The 26,001-nt window shown below is 37.0% G+C and overlaps 1 protein-coding gene across 1 annotated transcript in view; it reads right to left on the reverse strand.

Moving 5' to 3' along the window:
• Positions 1-5,544: 5,544 nt before the first annotated feature.
• PPAT (phosphoribosyl pyrophosphate amidotransferase) overlaps positions 5,545-26,001 on the reverse strand; it is a 37,020-nt gene continuing 16,563 nt past the window's right edge. Inside the window, exons 2-11 of the mRNA XM_014787517.2 lie at positions 18,720-18,786; positions 17,913-18,119; positions 16,056-16,168; positions 15,806-15,951; positions 15,109-15,181; positions 13,913-14,064; positions 13,381-13,508; positions 11,977-12,198; positions 9,796-9,916; positions 5,545-8,039 (exon numbers count right to left, since the gene is read on the reverse strand). Coding sequence (XP_014643003.2) covers positions 7,729-8,039; positions 9,796-9,916; positions 11,977-12,198; positions 13,381-13,508; positions 13,913-14,064; positions 15,109-15,181; positions 15,806-15,951; positions 16,056-16,168; positions 17,913-18,119; positions 18,720-18,786 — 1,540 coding nt within the window. The 3' untranslated portion in view covers positions 5,545-7,728. The remainder of the gene's footprint in view (positions 8,040-9,795; positions 9,917-11,976; positions 12,199-13,380; positions 13,509-13,912; positions 14,065-15,108; positions 15,182-15,805; positions 15,952-16,055; positions 16,169-17,912; positions 18,120-18,719; positions 18,787-26,001) is intronic.

A 26,001-nucleotide genomic window follows, 5' to 3' on the forward strand; every position in this document is an offset into this window, starting at 1 on the left:
ATGCATGAAAAGGCATAGGAGGCTTTTGTGTCCTTAGGTGTTGGTGGGAAGAAACGGTAGCAGTTTCTAAGCCAGAAATATCTCCAGTTGCGCGTGAGACTTTCACCAGGAGGTACCACAGGTCTTTTGGGGGTGGGTGGGGGGCCGTTCCCAAACGTGTATCTTATCTTTATTTGGGAGTGAAACCATCATCCACCCAGCAGCGGTAAAGAAACCCTAGGGTTTTCCCCCCTCTTTTTTATCCTCCTATATCCACTTAGACCCTATGTCCTCCAGTCACCAATCTCTAGACCAATGCCCAGCTGGCTACATCAGAATCGCCTGTGGTGATGTTAAAAAACACAAGATTCCAGATTCCTGGACCTCCATCCCGAGGGTCTGAATTAGTTTTTCAGTGAGGGGACTACAATCTGCATTTTTCCCCCCAAGTCTGCATTTTTAAAATGCTATCATCCTCTCGACTGCTGCTACCTTAGTTCACGTCTTCTTGGTCAGCTTTTCCCTAAAGCCTTTCCAGTCTTGCTTGGCTCCAGTAGACTCTGAAATGCTGCTGGACTGATGTCTGTTTCATTACTGCAATATCATCTTTCAATTCTCATGTTAATGGTAGCTTTTTTTAGTTTTTTTCCCCTTGCAGTCTCTACTTTTTTTTCCTTCTTTTGGTTTTGGACTTTCGTGTTAGAGGCTTCCTCGGGTGTCTGGTGATCCTTAATTATCTGCTCATATTTAAAAGTGGGGCATTTAAAAGCTGATTGGAAGCTCTGAGTCCGTGGGACAAGTTTGTTTAAAGTCAAGTGAGAGAAAAGGGCTGCAGGGGAGGAGGGTCTCAGAATTAAGTATAAAATTTTTCACTTAATTCTCCTATTTCAGGTGCCTGATGTCCTCCAATACAAAGACCTTCTGTTTTACTATCTCCTGAACAACTAACCGGCCTTCAGAATTAGGCGTTGGGGGTGATGGATGGTGGCAGAGGGATGTAACTCATTCTTTTTTTTTTTTTTTTTTTTTTTTTAAGATTTTTTTTATTTATTTTATTTTTCCCCCAAAGCCCCAGTACATAGTTGTCTGTCATAGCTGCACATCCCTCTAGCTGCCGCATGTGGGACGCGGCCCCAGCATGGCCGGAGGAGCGGCGCCCCGGCGCGCACCCGGGATCCGAACCCGGGCCGCCGGCAGCGGAGCGCACGCACCTAACCGCTAAGCCACGGGGCCGGCCCTGTAACTCATTCTTAAATTAACTTCCAATCCTTTTAGTTACCCTCTTCATCTCTACTTCCAGAAGCCAGTTTCTGAGTTATTTAGGGCATTCTGAGATGTAAATAGGATTATTTACTGGCTTTGCTCATTGCTGGTTTAGAATTTAGCTTTTCCAATCATTTAGGGCATTGAGATGTAAATAGGATTATTTATTGGCTTTGCTCACTGCTGGTTTAGAATTTAGCTTTTCCAATCAGCCGAGCTCTTGGCTTTTGATTTCAGAATTTTGTTTCTGTTATCTCTTTTCCTCTCTCCTTGAGAGTTTGTGACTCTTTAAAAATCCCTTTACTGTCATTTTCAGGGGGTCTTAAGAGGGAGCAATTGTAGAAGACTATGTTCAAGACACGATTTTTACCTGGTAATCTAGAGTGATCATTCTAAAACATAGGCCAGATAAATCAGAGATAGCATTCTCCTACTTAAGAAGCTTCACTGCCTGCATGATGACATTCAGACTCTTTAGCAAGGCAAACAAGATAGTTCATTATCTTTCTAGCCTGATCTCTCACAGTTGGCCACTGCTCCCACACCCCCATGCTCCACATTCCTCACACCTGGTGCTGTAATCTCCAGCTATAATGAGACCCTAGTAAGTCTTCTGAGCATACCAAGCCCTTATCAAGTTTCCACACCTGTGCTTTGGCTGAGTCTCAGGCTGAAATACCCTCTCTCCCCATGCCTGCTTGATTACCATTTACTTCTCTTCTAGAAATAGCTTAAACATCACCTCCTCAATGCCTTCAAGCCTTGCCTGAGAATTTACCCATCCTCCTTCAACCTCCATCCCATGAATCCAGCATACTGTTGGGAGGGGCAATGTGCCGTGGGCAGAGTGTCCCTGCAAATTCTTGCTGGGTATGCAGAGTGCAAGGTACTGACTGCTCTTTATCCAGGTCACTTTTCAGGGTTGTTTTGGGTGATCAATCTTCAGAGCTGAGGTAATGTCTTCCCCAAGGAGCAGGCCTGCTTTTACTAACTATGAAAGCAGTGAATCCCCCAAACTTAGTCTTCTTTTCTTGTAAGGCAACCCACTGTGTGTGCAGACATCCATTTATGTCCACCTCAATCACCAGAGTGGGACTTGGGAGGTATGGGGAACTGACACAGACATGAAGCTCTGGCTACTGCTTTTGCCATGAGTAATAAAGTTGTCTTTGACCCAGGAATCTCATGTCCACTGCCATGAAAGAATAACAGGCTAATTATTGGCTTTTAACTAGAGTACAAGCCTACATCCTTCCCAAACGGTGACTGATACTTCTCATAGGACCTGTAACAGCTGCATTATTTCCAAGTCTGACTTATACTAAATATTAAGTACCTTCACAGCAGGGATTCATGTCTTATGCACCTGTTTCCCCAACTATCTTTTTACTCTTCTCCATCAACTACATTGTTCCAATTCCTGGGAAGTGTCAAATGCCTACCCCAGTACCTTGCTGATCCTTTGCACATTTATTGGTACATTCTCATTTCACTGCTTCTTTTCACCAAATTCCCAACTTATCTCTCAGTCGTGAATGTCACTGTTTCTTTCAAAAATAATTTTGAAAATCCTTGACCCTACCCCAAGACAAGGTTAGGTCCCTGTTACATTGTCTTGTAGCACTGTAGCACATATCACAATTGGGATAATGGTGTGTTGTGTGATTTACTCTGTTCAGCTGTCCAGTTGTAGGCAGAGAGAAAATTGGTAGTTGGGTTCATTCAGGTTTGGCATTTTTGTCAGGTGACCATGAAAGAATGGAGGGATAAAGGAAGTCAGGCTGTTTGCAAGAGGGTGAGCCTACTGTATTAGCATTCTCTAGAGAAACAGAACCAAGAGGATAAATAAAGAGAGAGGTTTTAAGAAATTGGCTCACACAGTTGTGGAGGCTGGCAAGTCTGAAATCTAGGGTAAGCCAGCAGGCTAGAAAATCAAGTTAAGAGTTGATGTTGCAGTCTTGGGTTTGAATTCTACAGGGCAGCAGGCTGGAAACTCTGGCAGGGTTTCTGAGCTAACATCTATTGCCAATCCTCCTCCTTTTTTTTTCCCCCCAAAGCCCCAGTAGATAGTTGTATGTCACAGTTGCACATCCTTCTAGTTGCTGTATGTGGGACGCGGCCTCAGCATGGCTGGGGAAACGGTGCATCGGTGCATGCCTGGGATCCGAACCTGGGCCGCCAGTAGCGGAGTGCCCGCACTTAACCGCTAAGCCACCGGGCCGGCCCTCTGGCAGGGTTTCTATGGTGCAGTCTTGAGAATTCTGTCTTCTTCAGGAAACGTCGGTCTTTGTTCTTAAAGCCTTCAACTGACTGGATGAGGCCCACCCACATTATGGAGGGTAATCTGCTTTACTCAAAATCTACTGAATTAAATGTTAATCACATCTAAAAAATACCTTCACGGCAACATCTACACTGCTGTTTGAACAAACTGGGCACCGTAGTCTAGCCAAGTTGACACACAAAATTAGCCGTCACCACCTAACATATCCATCAGTGAAGCCAAACAGGCAATTTTCAATGAAGCAAATTCAATGACTAAGGAAGAGTACAAGGACCCACTTGGGTCTCCTTTGTGCAATCATTTTCTATTTTGTCATAGTGCAGGGAGTTCAGTACTATGGTAGATCTAGTGAGAAATTCCAAAAAGTTAAAAGCATTGTTTCCTGCCATCCAACAAATTCTCAGCTACATGAAAAGCCAATTTCTGGCGATGAAAACATAAATTTACATTGCATACTGCAGTTTACTCTAAAATCTCTTTCTAAAGAGCATGCAGCTTTTTCTGAGAGGTCTAGATTTTAATTTTGACCTCTTCACGAAACATGAGGGCAGTTTTCCTAGTGGAGCTCACTAGGCTCTGAAACCCAAGGAAAGAAGGTATTAAGAGATTCGAGTGAAGTACTAGCACAAGATTTTGAGACGCAATAATATTTATATGATTGAATGGAGTAAGTCTACCCAGAAGCAGCCTTTGCTAGATTCCAGAGCAGAAGAAATAATGTCTAAAATTGGTACAGTAAGAAGCAGTATGAGCTAATTATTTAAAACAGATTAACAAGAGAAAAAAAAATATTTAAATGTGGATGTAGGGCCGGCCCCGTGGCTTAGCGGTTAAGTGCTTGCGCTCCGCTGCTGGCGGCCCGGGGTTCCAATCCCGGGTGCGCACCGACGCACCGCTTCTCCCGCCATGCTGAGGCCGCGTCCCACATACAGCAACTAGAAGGATGTGCAGCTATGACATACAACTATCTACTGGGGCTTTGGGGGGGAAAAAAAAATGTGGATGTACTAGAGAGGACTGGAGAGGGCAGTGACCTCTTTGTTTTCTAACTTTTAAAGTATATGTACGTATTTTGATTATTGTTTTTCAGAGGTAGGATCCTGGTATTTTTATTTTTAAACAAACTATTTTTTAGAGCAGTTTTAGGTTCACAGCAAAATAGAGAAGGTACAGAGTTCCCATCTACTCCTTGTACCCACATATGCATCACCTCCCCCATTACCAGTATCCCCCACAGAAGGTACATTTGTTACAAATGATAAACCTACACTGACACATCATTATCACCTGAAGTCTATAGTTTACATTAGGGTTCACTCTGGTTGTTGTACATTCTGTGGGTTTGGACAAATGTATAATGACATGTATCCACCATTACAGTAACATGCAGAATAGTTTCACTGTCCTAAAAATCCTCTGTGCTTCACCTATTCATCCCTTTCTCCCTGCTAACTCTTGGCAACCACTGATCTTTTTATTGTCTCCATAGTTTTACCTTTTCCAGAAAGTCATATAGTTGGAATCATACAGTACGTAGCCTTTTCAGATTGGCTTCTTAGTAATACGCATTTAAGTTCCCTCCATGTCTTTTCATAGGTTGACAGCTCATTTCTTTTTAGGACTGAATAATATTCCATCATCTGGATGTACTACAGTTTATTCATTTACCTACCTTATTTTGATTTTAAAAAGTACTCCTCTAACACACACACAGTTTGGGAATCTAAGCCTTCTCTTCTGTGACACGCTCCCTATTCTTGCTAGTGTTTTCATAAATCTTGCCACTATCGTAGTGCTTACTTAGCATTACACTTCTAATTACTTTATTTGTCCCTCCTACTCAGCCACCAATTTTGCCTGGTTCATAAGAGATGGCCTATTTATTGAAATGCCTAGATCAGAGAAATAAGATCTGACTTGCTGGTGCCAAGTATGGAGCCTGGATGTGACTGTTACTGTGCTGTTCACCATAAGGCACTAACTAAAAGTCACTTAAAAAAAAAAAGAGTACACAAACATATTTAAACATACTTATTACAAATATCTGTCACCAACACATCACAAAGAAGTCACAACAAAGTAGGCTTACTTTAGTTCACAACAATACAGATCCTGTGAAGACACATTTTTCATCTTCTCTGCAGTTTACAATAGTTATATATGAACTTAAAGCAGTTAAACATTTGAGATTAAGTTGGTAAAAAATTGTAATTTAATTCAGACTTCAGAAACTTGTAAAACAAAAGGCCATGATGGAGAAACAGTAAGAAATTCGTAGAATTACCAAACTGTCACAGTACCATTTTCCTTTATAAAAGTATCTCAATAAAACAAAATAAAAACTATGGAAAACAAAATAACAACTTTGGAAAACACAAAAGTCAAATCAGAGATTTTGGTTTAGTACTTTCCCTGAGTCTCCTGTTTTAAAAAATCAAATGTAAATAAGGCCAGTTCAAAACTGACCCAGAGGTCTTGCCTCCTCCATGCTGCTATGAGGAACATATTTAAGACAAGAGGCTGTACACTCAAATGGACACAGGGCTTTATTCAAACGCCAGTTTGCTTGTGTCACTGCCACAGGGTTATCTGACCTGCTGCTGCCTGCTGCACGTGCGCTTAAAGAGCTGTCTCAAGATTTTATCTTGGCCTGCCGTAATGTAACACACAAGACTATATACCAAATGAAGACAAAAGATTTCAGTTATTAATAAATATTGAGTTTCTAAATGGATTTGGATACTATATACATCAAATTATGGTAACAATAACACAAAAACACTTAACGTTTTAAAAATCTTACATAAACAGAGGTTGGGGGCAAGTCATCTTAAAATTTTAAATCTCAGATGTTACAAGAAAAAAATTAAAAAAAAATCGAATTCATTAGATCCCAATAAAACAAAGTACAAAAAAGTGATCTCCTTGATCCTTAAACAAAATTGGCCCCTACAGTGTCTCTAGTTGATCGTTTAATTGCAATATTTATGTGTGTGTACACATATATGTATATATGCTTGCAAGTGATCAAGCAGTTCATTAAAAAAGCATATAATCAAATTAAGGGTAGAAGTTTTGTTAGAATCTAAAAATTTATTTTTTTACTTCAAATCTACTGGGTTACTTGCTGGGCTTGTACTATAAGGGCACTAAGTAGTATGGATCATACTTTCTAGTCAAATGCAGGAAAATTTTTTCCACAGACATGTTTTTACAATCATTCTTAGGGCATCTCAAAGTCAGGTGGCAAAGCAATGCTAAACTGTATGTCTCCCTTCATATAATGAAATCTTAATTGCAGACTAATAGCCAACATTTCAAAAGCTAATAATCATGCACTATCTTAAAATTGAGGGGTGAAATGATGGCTTCCACCACCAAAAGTATGACACATCCACATTCCTATTACTTATTTAATTTAGTAATATAAGTACCCCATTGCACAGGTGGGGAAAAGTGAGGCACAAAAAGGTTTTCTTTTTTTTTTTTTAAAGATTTGTCTAAAGTTAGACAGGGAAACCAAGGTCATAACTACAATCAGAACTCTAGAGGCTTGACAACTTTGGGGTATAATGGATTCAAGGTTTGCATTAAATGTTATATTTAACTCACTTGTCCTATCTCCATCACACCATCTCAGTCTAACCTCTTGCACACTCTTTAAAGCATGGACCTGGCAAATGCCACTCTGACAAGGTACACTAGCTGATGCTGGTGTAAAAAAAAGAATACCAATATTGTATCATATGCAATTAGCAAGGTTCAATTATGAAAATATTCCATAACTGAATTCCAATAACTCTCAAGAAACATTCCACAAAATTCTCTAAGAAGAATTTTCCCTAAATACCTAGCAATTCCCTCTAAAACAGAAATTTACATATTCTTTACATTACTGTTGATGATCTGAAATTAAATGTATACAATCTCATAACTGGTAGCCTCAAAGTACTAAACTACTAAATAAAACTGAAAGGATCATCCAAGTTCCCAGATAACACCAAAATATTTATCTAGGATTATTAAAGAAAGCATAGCACTTTGGTACCCTTTCCAGAAAAAAATCTTAAAACTTAATATAAGGTAAACATAAGCATGTGGCATTTTACATTGTATCGACTGCGTAACAGTAAATAGATAAGGTGTACCCACTACAACTTCACCAACTTTGTGTCTTGAAACATCGAATCTGCCCCTACTAGCTACCATTCCAATTCCACAGGATATTTTCCAGTGAGACAAGCTGTACAATGACCGTTCTTTTCAAAACATCCCAGACCATTCCCATTTTCTTGAATTATAACATCCTGCTTTGTACAATGACCATTCTTTTCAAAACATCCCAGACCGTTCCCGTTTTCTTGAATGATAATATCTTGCTTTGTACAATGACCATTCCCATTTTCTTGAATGATAATATCTTGCTTTTTCTCTTTCTGTTTTTTAAGTTTTATCCCTTCTCGTACAGATGAAATCAGTCCTTCTACTGACAGATACACAACGCTGTTTGCTCCTACAGGGAGAAAGAGGGGAAAAGAAAAAGGTGAGACTTTCTTTGGAAAGGAAGAACTGCTTCAAGAGAGAATAATTACAGACACAAAAACTTAAGCCTGGATAAAAATTTCTTCTTTAGCCTCTCTTAAAAAAAAAAAAGAGGGGGACAACAATGGCCGCTGCCAATGTCCCAGTCCCTGGAGAGGTCTCACCTCTCACCGAGATGCACTCAGGGCCTATCAGAATGCCCATCTCAGCTTTCTCACAAGACAACATCTATGAAGTTCAGCCTCCAAGAGTAGACAGAAAATCTACAGAGATCTTCCAAGCCCACATCCAGGCCAGTCAAGGTATCATGCAGCCCCTCGGGAAAGAAGACACCTCCATGTACCGAGAATACATCAGAAACCGCTACCTGTGAGGGGGGAGCAGGTCCCCTGGTGGCCCTGAGGGGGGTCAACAAGACAGTTTCCTTACGTTTTAATCCGTTTTGTCTCATTTTAATTTCCTGTCAGTCCTTTACATCTGAAGGTTTTTCCTCTTTTTGTAACCGGCAAATTACAAATTATAGGTAATAAAGAAATGACTGACTAAAAAAAAAAAAAAAAAAAAAAAAGAGGGGGAGGAGGGGCGAAATTAACAAAAATCAGGGCCTGTATTATTTTTTTAAATTTTAAATTGGAAAATAACAGTTTAAAATAGCAGTGGAGGCTTCAAGTCTAGAATGAATTCAGAAGGTTTCAGGAGTAATTTTCTTGATTAGGAAAATAATTTTTTTTTTTTTTTTTTTTTTTTTAAGATTTTATTTATTTTATTTTTTCCCCCCAAAGCCCCAGTGGATAGTTGTATGTCGTAGCTGCACATCCTTCTAGTTGTTGTATGCGGGACTCGGCCTCAGGATGAACGGAGAAGTGGTGCCTCGATGCGCACCCGGGATCCGAACCCGGGCCACCAGCATCGCAGCGCGCGCACTTAACCACCAAGCCACAGGGCCGGCCCAGGAAAATAAATTTTGAAGTCAGGAAGATCTGGGTTCAAATTTAAGCTCAAGGTCACTTACTTTTCCTAAATCTATGTTTTCATCTATAAGATAAGGGAAGCACTGCCCAATTGTAAAGAGTTTTGTAATGTTATAACAATAATATCGATATGTTCCTGGCAAAGAGTGAGTGCTCACAATATGATATCAATTGGGTGATATTCAAATTATTTTAATGGTAAGGCACAGGCAGAACTAGTCGAAAGAAACTCCAGCCATAAACAACCAGCGCAGAGATACCAAGGCAAACTGGCTGGACATTTATGTGATATTTAAATAGTTTATCTCTCACTGGAATTTGAAAGGCAAATGTCTTATCCAAGATAACTTACATCTCCAATTCTCAAGACCTCATTATTAAAGAAAAGCTACATAAGCTTTTCACTTTTTGATTTGTATCCACATCTAAATTATTCTATTAGAATCTGTAGTAAAATTGTTTTTGTTTTTCTTGGGATTTGACCTTTGGGAGGCTTTAACTGGTAGACTTACAGTTCCCTCTACCTGGAAAGCCTTTCTTTTCCTCTGATCTCACCTTGTCCTAGCTCTCCACACAGCACTTACTATGGTGTCTATACACACCAGGCACTGTCACTATTCAGAATAGTGTTCAATATCTGCTCAACACATACATCATCTACTTTGTGAACGCTATTTCTTATTAAAAGTGAAAAGACTGACAAGCTTTGGATTTTCTCTATTAATAAATAAAGTTTACAGAAATTTTAATACCTACCTAGATATTCTGCAAGATGCTCAAATTCTGGTTTATTGGCAATAAGTTCTTCTTTTGTTGGTATGTTTATTCCCATGAAGCATGGATATCTAATTGGTGGTGAAGCTACTCGAATGTGTACCTTGGAAAGAAATCATTTCACACATTCATTATTTTGACATTCATTGTATGAATAGTTATGCAAAATTCTGACACAAATGCAACCTAAAATTGTTTTTACAGAATATTTAATAATAACATATGGGTAATAAAGCAAACTACAAAATATCTTTCATTGAATAACAGGTGAGAAAGAATCCTGGAAAATCATGTAGTAAACATATAGAACTCCAGTGTTCAGTCAGAACTACTTTTAGAATTAATTCATTACCAAGAATCCTACTTGAGCAGCTCTGCTCTAGACTCCAAAGTGTCCTGGACAAGAATTTCAAAATGTCGGCCGCTTGTAAAGAGTTCCTTTTACAGAGCTGCCCATTGTTTCCTTCTGTCATTTATTCATGAGGAAATTTCTTTCTTCTGATCTCCTATTTCTCATTAATGACTTTTATTCCTAGGACCATCTTCATTTTCTCTTGTAACACTTGAGCGGCATTTTTGCCTACCTTTTATTTTACTATCTTAAAAAGAAAAATATGATCTACCAGGATATAACAAAAACCGTACCACTATAAAGAGCTATTTTTGTCTATTGTTATTTTCTGCCTTTTCTCAAGGTACATTTACATGGCTGTAATCAATGTCCACATTTATTTTTTACCTTTCTTATAACAGCAAAGATTTTCCCATGTTATGCAGTCTTCATAACTACAGTTTATAATGGGAGCATCATATTTCATCATACTGATGTATCAAGTTACTAAACTACTTCCTATTGGTAGATATATAAGCCATCTCCAGTTCTTTTGTTTGTTTGTTTTTGTCTGTTCTTTTTTACTATTGTAACAGATGTTGAATTTACTTTACATCTGTTTTTATTACATGATTAACAGAATTCCAAAGAGATTATTATAATCAGTCATAAAAAAGGCTAGAAAATCATAATCGTAATTATCTTTGAATCTTTCTAAATAGACTGTCATACTGCTTTCCATACCACTTTCTCCTATAATAAATTTTATTTCTAAATCCGCTCAACTATTAGTTGCAAATGACATCTCACTTCTGTAATCTGAATTACTGAAATATTTAGTTAGAATAAGGTTTGAGATTTAAAAATATAACCTAATGTGTAATATTTATTACACTAGGATTGGTTCTATATCTTCCAAAAGAGAAAGTAATCAATTCTCTACAAATTTAAAAAAGTATTCTATTTTGTGGTTTTTATTTATTTTTATTTATTTATTTTTTTTGTGAGAAAGATCAGCCCTGAGCTAACATCCATGCTAATCCTCCTCTTTTTGCTGAGGAAGACCAGCTCTGAGCTAACATCTATTGCCAATTCTCCTCCTTTTTTTTTTCCCCAAAGCCCCAGTAGATAGTTGTATGTCATAGTTGCACATCCTTCTAGTTGCTATATGTGGGACGCGGCCTCAGCATGGCCGGAGAAGCGGTGTGTCGGTGTGCGCCCAGGATCCGAACCTGGGCTGCCAATAGCGCAGCATGCGCACTTAACTGCTAAGCCACAGGGCTGGCCCTATTTTGTGGTTTTTAAATTAATTTTATAAAAATTTTAAGTTTTGAGGGGCCCACCCCATGGTGTAGCAGTCGTCTGCACGCTCCACTGCTGGCGGCCCGGGTTTGGATCCCGGGCGCGAACCGATGCACCACTTGTTAAGCCATGCTGTGGTGGCGTCCCATGTAAAGTATAAGAAGATGGGCACAGATGTTAGCCCAGGGCCAGTCTTCCTCAGCAAAAAGAGGAGGATTGGCATGGATGTTAGTTCAGGGCTGATCTTCCTGGGCTGATCTTCCTCACAAAAAAGAAGAAAAGAAAAAAAAAATTTTAAGTTTTGAAATTGAGCTTTTTAATCTATTAAGGATTAAATTTAGTATGTAGTTTAAAAGGGGCTATTACATGTTTTCCAAGTTGCTGCAGTTATTCCTCAACCAACTTGATTTGAAAAATGTTAAGTTATTATATTGAACTATTTTCACTCATTTCATACTGAATTGCAATTTTTATGCCAGTATCAAATTGTTAATTACTGGTGCTTTAGGATAGGTTTTAATATTACTTACCTCTTTTGCACCAGATTCTTTGAGCAATTTGATTATGGGTGAGATAGTATTGCCTCTCACAATCGAATCATCTACAAGGACGATTCTTTTGCCTTTGAAGTTGTCTGACAATACTCCAAATTTTTTTGCAACACCAAGTTGTCTTAACCTCATGTTTGGCTGAATGAAGGTTCTTCCTACATACCGGTTTTTACACAGCACCTCCACATAGGGAAGTCCACACTGATAGAGAAGAAATAAAAGGACAGTGAGCAGCAATATATAGAGAACTCGAGGTTCCTATTTTCTCTAGGTCATACTTTCATTATAATATGTATGTAAAAAATTTAAATGTGTTTGTTATTCTGAACACTCCATCATCACATTACAATTTTCCTTCATTATTTAAACTGTAATGAAAAAAGGCAAAAAGAAAAATCATTGAAAGTAATATACCAAATTCATTTTGCTAGAATTTGTAATGCTTCTCTCTTTTAAAATTTTTTATTTATTTATTCCCCCCCCCCCCCAAGCCCCAGTAGATAGTTGTATGTCATAGTTGCACAGCCTTCTAGTTGCTATATGTGGGACGTGGCCTCAGCATGGCCGGAGAAGCAGTGCGTCGGTGCGCGCCCGGGATCCGAACCCGGGCCGCCAGCAGCAGAGCGCGCGCACTTAACCGCTAAGCCATGGGGCCGGCCCCCATGTAATGCTTCTCTCTTAAGCAAATATTATTTCTCTGTCTTGGAAGAGAACACTAAGCATATGAAGACATGACAAAGAATAAATCACTGTCAGAAAAATTCACATATTTGAAAATTATCAGTAAGAAATGAAGTAAAACCAGTAGGCTAAGGAGATGCTTTTTGAGGGACAGGAGGTGATTTATCCATCTTTCAAGGTAATACTTCTCTAAAATATGTGCATAGCATTTCTTTTAAAAATTAATAAACTTTCCAACATAGTGAATGTTGGCTATTATACCCTAGAATCACTAGTTATATAACCTACCTGGTTACAAAAAATGAAATTAAGCATAGTACTAAGAACATTATAAAAAATGAACAGAAATGGCTTTATTATCACTCATACTCTGTAGGGTACAAATATACCAGTGCCTTGTGAGGTTACTTCAAGAAGCAGGTTTTAATAATAAGTAAATGTTACTACTAAATTCTATATACTATACTCATGATGTTATGTTTTTAAAATCAAGGGGATCATTCTCCTAGCCTTTGGGTGAATCTTTTTGTGGACTCCACTAAAATAGTGCCATTGAATGAAAAGTCTGGAAAATAAGTAACTCTTGTAAAGCAACGAACATTTTTTTTTCCTTACAATAAATTGAGTTTCTCTTTATATACAAGGATTTCTAATTCCACTGCCAGAAGGACAAGATACTGTGTGTTAATTAAAAGAAAATACCTTTCCTGCGTAACCAAGAGCAGCGGGTGTAGCAGATTCCGGAACAGTGCTAACCAAATCTGCATCCACAGGTGCTTCAATTGCCAGCTGCTGACCACAACGGTATCTTACTGTGTAAACCATTTGGTCTGGAATGTTTGAAAAAGGAAATAGATTATTTTAACTTAGTATAATATAACATAGCATAATATACTATTCTACGAAACTAGCTTGTTAGAACTCTATAGATTAAGTAAAAAAAAAAGTAAGACATACAAAAACACTAAAATGGAAATATATAAACTGGGAATTCACTGTTTAAAAACAATTGACCTTAATACAAATCTGAAAATCATAATCCTTATTTCTTAAAGAAAAATAAAATCCAAGAGTCAGATGAAAGAGAAAAATAGTGATCTTATGACTTGTAGGGCCAGTCCCCTATCCACAACATATAACTATGTGCCTTCAAAAAGCTAGGTAAGTCTTTGGGCCAAGAACCGCCATGTTTCAATGAGATAAATAACAGATTTTATAAAGATATTTTACTTACTTTCAAATATACTATCTGGTCTTGCAAAATAAACATATTCAAAAATACAAAAAGCCATTGGGTTTCCTTCAGCCCTTGGTATAATATCAAGAGTTTGGACCTTATGTTTGGATATTTCCACAATTTCTCCAGGCAAGACTTCACGGTAATATCTTGGGAAATAATGTTAAAGAAAGAAGACTTTAAATAAACCAGTCCTTAAGGTTGATAATAACATCTATTATAAAGCACACAGAGTTCCTTCCCTTATAAAAGAAAAATAGTTCAGTTTAATATAAAGTCTCCAGATGGCTTAAAAAATAAAAAATTAATAGTCCTCCAGCAGTAATTTTCATAGATCTGTTACCCTCTAAATTCTAATTTAGAATTTTTTTTTTTTTTTTTTTAAAGATTTTATTTTATTTATTTTCCCCCCCAAAGCCCCAGTAGATAGTTGTATGTCATAGCTGCACATCCTTCTAGTTGCTGCATGTGGGACTCGGCCTCAGGATGGACAGAGAAGCGGTGCCTCGGTGCGCACCCGGGATCTGAACCCGGGCCACCAGCATCAGAGCGCGCGCACTTAACCACCAAGCCACGGGGCCGGCCCAAATTTAGAATTTTTTAAAAAGTGCTAAGTTTTAATGATTTTTGAAAGAATAAAGGCTAAAGAGAGAATTTTTATCCTGGCTTAAATTTTTCGATGATAACTATTCTTTGTTGAGAAGACTTCCTTTTTTTTTTTTTTGTGAGGAGATCAGCCCTGTGCTAACATCCGCCAATCCTCCTGTTTTTTTGCTGAGGAAGACGGCCCTGGGCTAACATCTGTGCCCATCTTCCTCTACTTTATATGGGACGCCGCCACAGCATGGCTTGCCAAGCAGTGCGTCGGTGCGCTCCCGGGATCCGGGCCAGAGAACCCCAGGGCCGCCGCAGCGGAGCGCGCGCACTTAACCGCTTGCGCCACCGGGCCGGCCCCAAGAAGATTTCCTTTTTAAAATAAGTCTCAAGGTATTTTGAAAGTAAGATGCCAGCTTCAGAATTAGAAGGTATTACTGGAACTTTAAAGTCAGTGCTACTGCTGAGCACAATGTACAAAGGAAACTGCATTTATAAATATGTCTCCTTGCAGACATGAGAAAGAAAACTTTCATGTAAAAATAAAAAAATTTTTATCGATGTGGAAAAGCTAATATGCTGAGTGAGATAAAACTTACCTTGCACCAATAGATAAAAAGCTACAAGATTCTGAAGACACCACCCATCCTTCAGTTTCTGAAGACTTTTTCTCTGTAAATCACAAGACAATCAATTCAGTTAATGGATTCAAGAAATTATAAAAGAGGCTACCTATTTCAAGAGAACAGTTAAACACCAAATAAAGAAATAAAAAAGCTCACAGAGGGCTAGCCCCGTGGCTTAGCGGTTAAGTGCGTGTGCTCCGCTACTGGCGGCCTGGGTTCGGATCCCGGGTGCACACCGACGCACCGCTTCTCCTGCCATGCTGAGGCCGCGTCCCACATACAGTGACTAGAAGGATGTGCAACTATGACATACAACTCTCTGCTGGGGCTTTGGGGGGGGAAAAAAAAGGAGGAGGATTGGCAATAGATGTTAGCTCAGAGCCGGTCTTCCTCAGCAAAAGGAGGAGGATTAGCATGGATGTTAGCTCAGGGCTGATCTTCCTCACAAAAAAAAAAAAAAAAAGCTCATAGAATATCCATTTCTATGACTTTAAGAGCACATGGAACCTCATTTGACTTGAGCCAAAGATAAAATTAATGATCCCAAGATTCCTTCAAACATTATGATTTCATGCCTCTAATAAGACATCTGAGATTCCAGAGCGTGCCAACAGTAGGACAAGGACTTGGAAAAGCATTATGAAATTATATTCCATCTGAAGTTCATTACCTTTATCATTTATATCAGATATAGGAATAAGACGACCAATGCATAGAGGACGATTTCCATAAGGATCTCGTACTGCATAAATAACATCTCTGTGCATTATAAGCAGGGAGTATGCTGTAGGTGCTTCCTTCATTAAGTTTTTAATCCTGGAATTAATTAAATAATTGAATGAATAATTTCAGTTATAAATAGATGGAAGGTAAACTCTCATTACCAGAGCCACAAGCTTAGCCCAGTTTTACACAATTACCTTGCTACCCAGTCTGGGGTGTCATCTTGTTCCTGAGGAGGGGTATATGCCAATAACTGGGTAATCATTTCACTATCGGAACTTGTTGACAGACCAATACCATGACGCAGAAGCTATTCAGAAGGGAGAAAAGTGTAATCGTTAGAGGGGAAGCTCCACTTCACCCCTCGCCCAGCAGCCCACCACAATAGAAAAAGATCAGGCATTGTGTGGATGCTCAGTTATGAAAATCCTGCATTTTACAAATGGTATGTGTATATAATAATGGAGAACCACTGCTGAGGCAATGGCAAGTCTCTGAAGGTTTTCAACCAGGAAAAAAAAAGTGCTTTAGGAGATATATAGAAAAGCTTTTGAAAACTAAGTTTGAAGGAATGTAGACCTGCAGTGGGGAAGGAGAGGGCGGAGAAGGCATGAGGATTTGGGATCATGGTTCTAACTTTTTCAGCTACTGACATTCCTGACAAATATGACACATTCCTGTAAGAGTGGCACACTACAATGGGGACAGTCAAGCCAGGTTTGTTGGTGGTAGTGATGGTGGCTACCCATCCTCACTGATTATCACTGACAAAGTAGAAGAAAGGAATCAACTGTATCGAACAATTAAATGTAGGAGATGTAATAAAAACTGGTTGAGTGCAGTCTATGATGATTACAAGGTACTGTGCAAGACTGCCCAGGACAAGGGCATCACCATTGACATGCACAGGCTGAGCTTAAACTGATGCTACAGAACATTTTCAGTAGGGAGCTAAATGTGTAGAGGTGAAGTCTAGCATCTGGGTAAGAGGTTATGTCTAGAAATAATGAGCTGGGTATTGTTTGGAATTGAACTTTTAGTGGTTATCTCTAACTGGTGAGTTTTTTTAGTCATTTTTATTTCCTATTAATACTTTTTTGGTTGCCTGAATTTAAAAAAATTTTTTTCATTTAGGAGCAGAAACGCATATGATTGTCATTATAATACCAGAGCCTAAGAAGGGCACAGGACAAAGCTCTGGGAAATAACTAAAGCCAGAATCAAAAACAGAAGGACAATGAGTGGTACAGGAGCGTGGGTTGTAGATATTTTAACGCTAACCAATTCACCATCTTTCGACTCCTATAACTATTGATTCCATGTGAAATGCCTGGTTCTAGGATGCTAAGGGGATAATAGGCATTACCATCCTATTACTAGATACCACGTGAGGTTTTTATTTCTGAGGTTACCAAATCAAGATAATTGGAATCTAATGAACTGAAGAAACTTGGCATCAATTAATGAATGACAAGAATGGATAAATAAGAAGCTATCAAGAATATAAAGATGCCAAGTAGTTAAGAAAAAAAAAGGAAGATGAAATGATGGAAGAAGGTACTGGCACAAATTAACACAGAAAGCTCCAAATAACATGCTATGAACAAAAAAGAATATAAGTAAACGCTCTTTGCCCTTTTCTCAGGCTCTGTTTCCTGTAACTGTTTCCAAATTACTTTTTCTTATATTTATCATCTTCAAGTTTATATTCCATTTTCTTCTTATGCTTTGAACATAGGGACAAAGTTAAAGGGATAGCAAGAATCTATAAACCCTAATTTCTCTGTGCTTCTAACAGCAACCATAAATCAATGTTTCTAAGTCTCTACTCTAAAGCAGTGCATCAGAATCAACTTAGGAGCATATTAAAATGCAGACTCAGCACCCCCCACCCCCTACTCTGGGGTAGTATCTTAGAATCTATAATTATAACAAGTAATTCTGATACAGTTGTTCTTTGCAGTTAGCTAACAAGTGGCAACAATTAGAAAAAATTCTTTACCAATTTTATTAATTTATCCCAATCATGAAAAAAAAAACATTAAAAGCCTTACCTTTTTCCTTAATTGAGCAGCATTTATCAACTCGCCATTATGTGCCACAGCTATTTTCCCATGAAGTGTTTCAACAACAAAGGGCTGACAATTTTCTAATTCACAGTTTCCTGTAGTGGCATACCTCGTGTGTCCAATTCCAAGATTTGAAATATATAATTTCTTCAAATTGTCTTCAGTAAAGACGTGATTTACAAGACCCATTCCCTTGCAAAGTCAAAGTAAAAGCTCATCTTAGAAAAAAACAGACTAAGTAGCATTAGGGAGCCTCTGCTCAGGCAATCCCAAATCAGACAATGCAGTTCACTTAATTTCTCTGTGCTTCAGAATTCTAATCTTAAGGAAAAAAAAAAAACAAAAAACTAACTTAATTGTAAGAACTGTGAAGCATTTAAAAAAATTTTTTTGAGGTGAAAATCACATAGCATAAAATAAAAAGAACCTTTTTAAAGTAAGCAATTCAGTGGCATTTAATACATTCACAATGTTGAAATGCTTGTTTTATAAGATACTTCTTGTTAAAACATTGAAGAACAGATGTACTAAGCAATAAAATTTGTCAAATGTAATAAAATAAATTATTTGTTAAGCTATTTAAATAAATGACCTGTTTGAGTGACTCAGTCTAGCCAACTACCACTGGGAAAGAAATGCATCCTAATTTGACAAATAGAAACAGCTGATCCAAAGAGTATTCCTTCTAAATGCAAATTATTTATTCAAATTTCCTTCCCCCACCCTCATATTCTAGTTATCACCTGGTTATGGTATTCTTTATAATCAACATTATTTTATGTTCAAATATACCTTGTGTGTTTTGAATGTTGGTACTGAATTCCCATCACTGGTCACAATACCAGCACTCTCCTGACCCCTGTGAATATAAAAAGGCATCAACTGTTAAATTTACCCCATTGATATGCTTCTTAATGAACTTATGAAACATACTTTTCTCCAAAGCATCCACGAACTCAGTCTGACAACACATTAAATGCTACTAGTCGTAGTGCCACTTCTACTGATGATGATGATGTCGATTAGCAATAGCAGCAGACGATACTGTCTGAGTTCTAACTAACATGCCGGGCACTGTCCTAAGCATTTACATGAATGATGTAATTTATCAGGCTTTCACAACAATCCGATGAAGTAGGTACTACAATTACCATTCCCATTTTACAGATAAGGACACTAAAGAAACAGAAATTAAATAACTTGCCCAATGTCACACAGAGAACAGTGGCACAGCCAGGACTGGAACACAGACAACCTGACTCCAGAAGTTGTGCTTCTAATCTCTGTCCTGTGTGACCTCCAAATAAGGCTGAGTATGTGAATGAGTATGTAGACATAAATGAAGATCTCCAAATAGCAGGTAAAATGCTTAGTTGTGGGTACTGGAATTATGAACAACATCTATTAATGATTTTTTTTGTTGTTGCTTTTCTGCAGTTTCCAAATTTTCTCCAACGAATATCTATCACTTTTGTTATCAGAAAAAAATAAATGCTGCTTCTAAAAACCCTAAGCTGATCAGGCACTCTGTATCTCATTTCCTGCGTTAGTATTTTTAGGTGACAATACAGAGAAGAAAGCCAAAAGCTAGGCTGGAGGTAGTGGTAAGACTTAGAGGATCTGCAGCACTGTGGAGTATAAACTCAAATGATAAAATAAAGGTTCCAATTGCTCAACAATTTTTAATAATTCTGAACAAGTGTTATAAATACTAGATGTTTATTAACAAATTTTTGTTCCAAAGAAGATATATCAGGGTAGAAATAACAGGTAAATCTCTACCATATATGTATGTATACATTAATAATCAATACAATGATTTATTTGGTAAAAAAAAATCTTTTTCAAAATTACATATTGTAATTGTTCAGGCATTTCAACAAGAAAAACTACACTAAATGGACTTGCAAAGTAAAAATCTAAAAAATTAGAATTGAGATGATTTTACTAAATTATCAATGCATTAAATACTATGCTGAAAATAGATATGCATAATACTATATACCCTGTAAGACTGAAGAGGATTTCTTTATTTAGTGAAATGATGTGGTCTTTAAGTTAACCAACGTTAGAAGACTAAGCGATTTATATCAGAGGGAAAAAAATTTAATGTTAGCCATAAACCTTAGGACAGAAAGAACCTCTGCCAACCATTTCCAAAACAATTTTTTAAAAATCAACGATCATTTAGTAAACCAGAGTAAAGTATGTAAGAAAATAAACAAACAAAAAAAGGTTTTCTTTCCTTTTTGTCTCAAGGGTAATTTTTCCTTAAAGCTGAAATTAATAACATTAGGAATCATTTAGATTCAGGCTTCTTTAATCACAAAGCCTGCTTATTTGGCAGTTTCTCAAGTTACTCCCCTCAGGCAGCTTGAACCAGTTAAACTAGATCCTTTCAGCTCTTTGGAGCTTATTGACAACCAGCCGTCTGGTTTCCTAGGAAACAAAACCTTGGCTAGAAATAGTGAATCATTTCCAGGTCACTTTCAACATGGAGAGTGGAGCAGGAAAGCACTGGACTGAGGAAGAGGTTAAGGCTTTGCTAAGTGTCTGGGCAGAAAAAAATATACGAAAACAACTTCATGGGACACTGAGAAATAAAGGAATATTTATTTACATTGCTAAAAGGCTGCAAGCACTAGGAGTATACAGAGATTGGAAACAGTGCCGGGCAAAGTACAAAAATCTCAAATATGAATATAGAACAGTTAAATATGCTCACAACTCTGGAGACAGCTCTAAAACTATGAAGTTCTTCCATGATTTGGATGCAATCCTGCAGTATGAACCTGCCTCACAATTAACAGAGGAAGATGCAAATGGCAGGTGTCCGGCAACGCTGAGCCAAAGTACAGCCCCAGAGACCACTGAAGGTAAAAAGAAAAAGTACCATTCTTTTGTTTTTACCTAACAAACTGTAGAAGTACAGGACTTTCGAGTCTATATGATAAATATAGCATGAAATATCAAGGTTGAGAAAAACAACTGACCTGTTATGCTATTTTGCACAAGGTAAAAATTAATTTAAAAAAGGTTAAATACTACCACCTTTAAAACCTGTAAAATACAGAAAAAGCACGTTAAAATGACACTAACTGGTAGTGCCAACTGCTCCTTATGCATGTCTGTTATGTTTTTGGAAAATGGATTGGGTTCTGAAAATATTTTAGGTTTTAATTTTATAAGAGTGGCAAATATATATATCAACTGTTGTTTTCCCACAGTTCAAAAAAAGAACTTTCTGCTCTATATTAATGTTCCCATTTTCCTAAATTTATAAATAAAAGCACTAAAATACTAAGAACTGATAAACAACTTCTTCATTACTTGTTTGGAAGAACAGCTCCATTTTAACAGTAAGTAAAACAAAAATAGACTTGATAGGTTAAATGATTCAGATATTAAAACAAAGTTCTTGACCTGATGTGTTGTTAAGCCCAACACTATTTATATAGACTTTGCTCACTGTCTGCAGAAGCCAAATGCATCACTATGCAAAGTGGGGAAATGAATGGCTACATTTCTCCCACAGCCAAAGTCTTACAGGTGCTATTTTTAAGAGAAAGCTGTTCAATTCAAAATTTGTTAATACCTACTGTCTGTGTACACCACATGCAAAGCACTGAGCTACATGCATTCAGTGATGTGTAACCTCAGAAAGGAAGGACCTATGAATAAACGTTGACACCCAAGAGAAAATAGTAAGTGGTATAATACAGGTACCAAATGAGAAGGTTAAAATGACAGAGATTACAGTTGGGTTAACTTGGGTTATCTGAACTTTGTGTTTAAAGCTCAGGAATAAATCATTTGGTAAAAAATCCACCCCACTTATACACTCCCTTTACATTTGTGATACTATACCAAATTCTGAGAAAGCTTGGCAGTCATTACCAAGTTAAGCAGCAATTATATTATTCAATTAATCCCCTGCACTCTTCATCATGTAAATGCTTTAAATATTGATTAGTGATAAGTAAATCACTCATCTTCTGGAAAGCCTTGATTTTAACCAGAGATTGGTGTAACGAAGATGTGGGTGCTAACACCGCCACTGTTTTTTTTTTTTTTTTGAGGAAGATTGGCCCTGCGCTAACATCTGTTGCCAATCTTCTTCGTTTTTCTTTTTTCTCCCCAAAGCCCCAGTACATAGTTGTGTATCACACACTTGTAGAGTTGTAGCTCTTCTATATGGGATGCCGCCACAGCATGGCTTGACAAGCAGTGCATCGGTCTGAGCCCAGGATCAGAACAGGTGAACCCTGGGCTGCAGAAGCGAACACGGGAACTTAACCACTACGCCACCGGGCCAGCCCCTCTTCGCATCTTAACAGGATCTTCTTCTAGCCCTTTCAGCTACCCCCCCAGTTTCACTCACAAGCAGAGCGCCCATAATTACAACTTAACCATGTACGTTTAAGGTATCTCAAACCCCAATTCTGAAACCAAACTTTCTTCTCCCATCAAAATTGATCCTCCTACAAATTGCTTCCACCTTAGTATCACTGTATTGCTAATCACTTAAATAGAGATGTTTGAGATATCCTTGACCTTTGGTCAGTGACTAAGACCTTAAAAAACCTACTGACATGTTTTATAAATTTTCCTCTCTGCTCCATTCTCATTACCACCATCCTGAACTTCATCATCTATCACGTGGAATATTAAGATAACCTCTTAACTGGTCTCCCTAGTTTTCAGCCCCTTCCCACACATCTTCCACAATGCTACTGGTTGTTCTTTAAATTTTAAATTATAAAACTACAAGCATATTAGCATTTTGTTTATATTAAAAATAATCTTTAAATTATATCCAGAATTAGTCATAATTTAGGACTAAATGTTACTTTTAATGGTTCCATAATATTTAATTGACGGCATATACCAGAGTTTAGGTCTTTGACTCTCTTATACAAATGATGTGCAATCAATACCTTGGTCCATATTTAATACTGTTACTTTAGGATAGACTATAGAAGTTCAATTACTGGTCAACAGGGTATGATTACTTTGAAACATATTGCTAAAATAACTACTTTCCAAAAGAATTATTACTTCACTAACAATGAGAATGCTCCTTTTATAGAACCTTGTCATGCAAGATTATAGGATGGGGTAGGAGGAGGAAGAGACTTTGCTAATTTAATAAATAATGGAGTATGCTAATTTAATAAGTGTCTATAATAGTGTATAATAGTCAATAACTTTTTACTTTGCATTGTTTAATCAAAAATGTTGTAGAACATTTTTCTATAATATTTATTCACTTTTATATGAATTGATTGTTCATGTCAATTGTGGTCTCAGAATTTGCATGACCTCTTTTGCCTTACAATTTTGGCTGATTTTTATTTGACCAGCAGAATTCAAAAGTTTTTAATGTAATCAAATAGTTTTTTTCCTAAGGCTTAGAAAGCCCTCCCTTCTCCAGGTCTGACTCATTTATAATGTCTTCTGGTTTTTCTATGGTGGAACCAGCAGAATTTTTATTGGTGTATGGTCAACTGAAGAAGGGAAAAAAATGAATGTCCCTTTTCCACTGTAGGATCAACCTCATGCAAGTAGTATGGATAGAGGATCTCGTCCCCTCTGTTTGGCAGCAGGTTGTCTCGCTGAGCCTTGGCAAAGGACCCAAATACAAACTCTAAGAGACTTCATGTTCTGGTAATTATAATCATCCTCAACCTCAGAATACCTTTGGCCTACTGCTGCTGAATCACATTCCTCCAGCAACCAAGTTTCCACTCTATTTTCTTCCTCTTACTTTATACAAATGCATGAGGAGCAATGATTAAAAGTTTCAGTTTAAAATCTCCAGGGCATAAGGCCCCTGCATACAATTTTGAGATGCATGCTAGGAACAATCAACTTAAAAATTTCCTGAAGAAGTTGGGTAGCGAGCTTTTCTTTTTCACCCTCACCTGTGTGCTCAGCTCCAGGTCTTTTTCTATGGAACATAAAATTAGGCCCAAAACCAGATAACAGAATAGGAAACCTTACCTTTCCTTACTGTTCTTATAATCAAGCTTGGGTGTTCAATTTCCTGAGTATGTCAGTATCTTCTGCACTTCTCTCTAAAGAGAATTCTTATGTAACTCCAGATTTTTATTTTCCATATTCCCAACTAATTCTAAGACATTTCCTAACTGCAATTTAGCTTCAAATAATTATGAAAACTAATTAAAAATTTTTGACAATTACTTTGAGAGTTTTAAATTTATACAATTATGCCACTGGAAAACTTCCCTTATTTTTTGTTTTCCTATTTTAATAAACGAATCTCTAATATAATCTTTAAGATGATAAACAGCATTCTCTTTTATTCTTTAATGGGAATGCCTCCAAATATAAGGTGAATCAAGATTTTCAATGAATGTTTATACCATTAAAATCACACCTAACATTGATCTCCTAATGTAAAATATAGTGCTATTTCTGCTACTCAGTAAAACAAAATTGGAAACATATATATGGAAATGATATAAGATGAATAAATCTTTAATTCAGAAAATTACAAAGAGCAATCAAAATGGTTGTAACTACCTCCTGACCAGTCTAAAACCTCACTGTAATTATGATTCATCTTCAATCTCATGTGCCAACTGAATTCAAAATTCTGTACGTTGGGTTCCTTTGAAAGATGTACTTTACTTTTTCCTCAATATTACCGTCTTTTGATTACTTTAAAAAGTAGACTATGACTCATTTTATGAAAACCTGTATAACATACCCAAATCATAAAACAAGGAAATCAAGGAGGGACTTCATTTTTCAAGGTTGGCATGTTTTTTTTTTTAAAAAGATATATTCCTTAGTCCATTTAAGCATAACTTAGATTATTTTCTGGAAAGGTTAGTATGTATCAATCAACTAATTACCTAAGATGCATATAAACTCTTAGTTATTTGACCATATGTGCCAAGAAAACAAGATTTTCTGATTATCTCATTACATGACTTTTCTTTTACATTGCTAGTATCATTTATGAAGTGCCTACTATGTTAAAGCACCTAAAATACAAATATAAAGAAAACGTCTCAATTAAGAAATGTAATTTAATTTGAAAACTAACCACAACCATCTCTAGAAACTTATAAAATTAGCAATTCCAGTAGAAGTTCAAAATAAACCATGTCAATGGGATCCAAGAATTAATTTCTCTTTATATACGCAAGTATTAAAACCATATTATACCACTTTGTTACAAAATATGTCTATCACAAAGCCATAATCCTTTGTGAATATGATCAAATTCAGCACAAGCTACAGCACTATTGGTTATGTTAATCCAATTTTATTTCCTTAGTATTTACTTCTAAAAGGATTTCTGTTCTCTCTCCAGGCAAAATGTCAGTCACATTAGAAGATAAGGAAGACATCTCAGGAAATCCTTTACTTTTGGTTCCTCACGTCAAACCAATGGAACTAGGTATAGTATGACCAGCCAAAAATATAATGAAACTGATCCAATTTCAAGTTAGAATATATGATTGGTTTCTAATCTGAGAAATGGATGATTTTTTCCTGTTAGAAAGATTTAGGATTAATTTGTTTCCCCCTTTTTTTTTACCAATCAATACTACAAAAAATAATTTCTAAAACAAATTATTTCTTTAACAAATTATAAATTGCCTAGAAATATTAGCTTTCAAATTTCCAACCTTTAGTGTTTTAAGAAATCCTATGGCCAAAATTATACATAGTAGTTGCTTAATACTTAATGAGCATATATCACTTAGCATTTTGAGGAATCTAAGACAAATAGAATTTTACATTTGAAAGCAAATAATATCAAATCCATTATGAGGTCAAGTATGATTTTATTCACCCAATTAAAGTCAACAGAAATCCCCTTTGTGCGTCTAAATTCTTATTGAAGGTTAACCCAAATAAGGAAAAATACTGAAGAGCATTTCAAAACAAAGACATATATACCACAAAAAAACTACTGTACCTGAGGTAAATGCTACAAAGTGGTTTTTAATGACTTACATTATAGATGCTGGGGTCTAAACTACTTTTTTATTAAACATGAACATGAAATCTGAGAAAAACACCAGAAAATATGGTT

Source organism: Ceratotherium simum, chromosome 8 (genome assembly GCF_057802395.1).
Source record: "Ceratotherium simum simum isolate JZ-2026a chromosome 8, ASM5780239v1, whole genome shotgun sequence".
Classification (NCBI taxonomy): domain Eukaryota; kingdom Metazoa; phylum Chordata; class Mammalia; order Perissodactyla; family Rhinocerotidae; genus Ceratotherium; species Ceratotherium simum.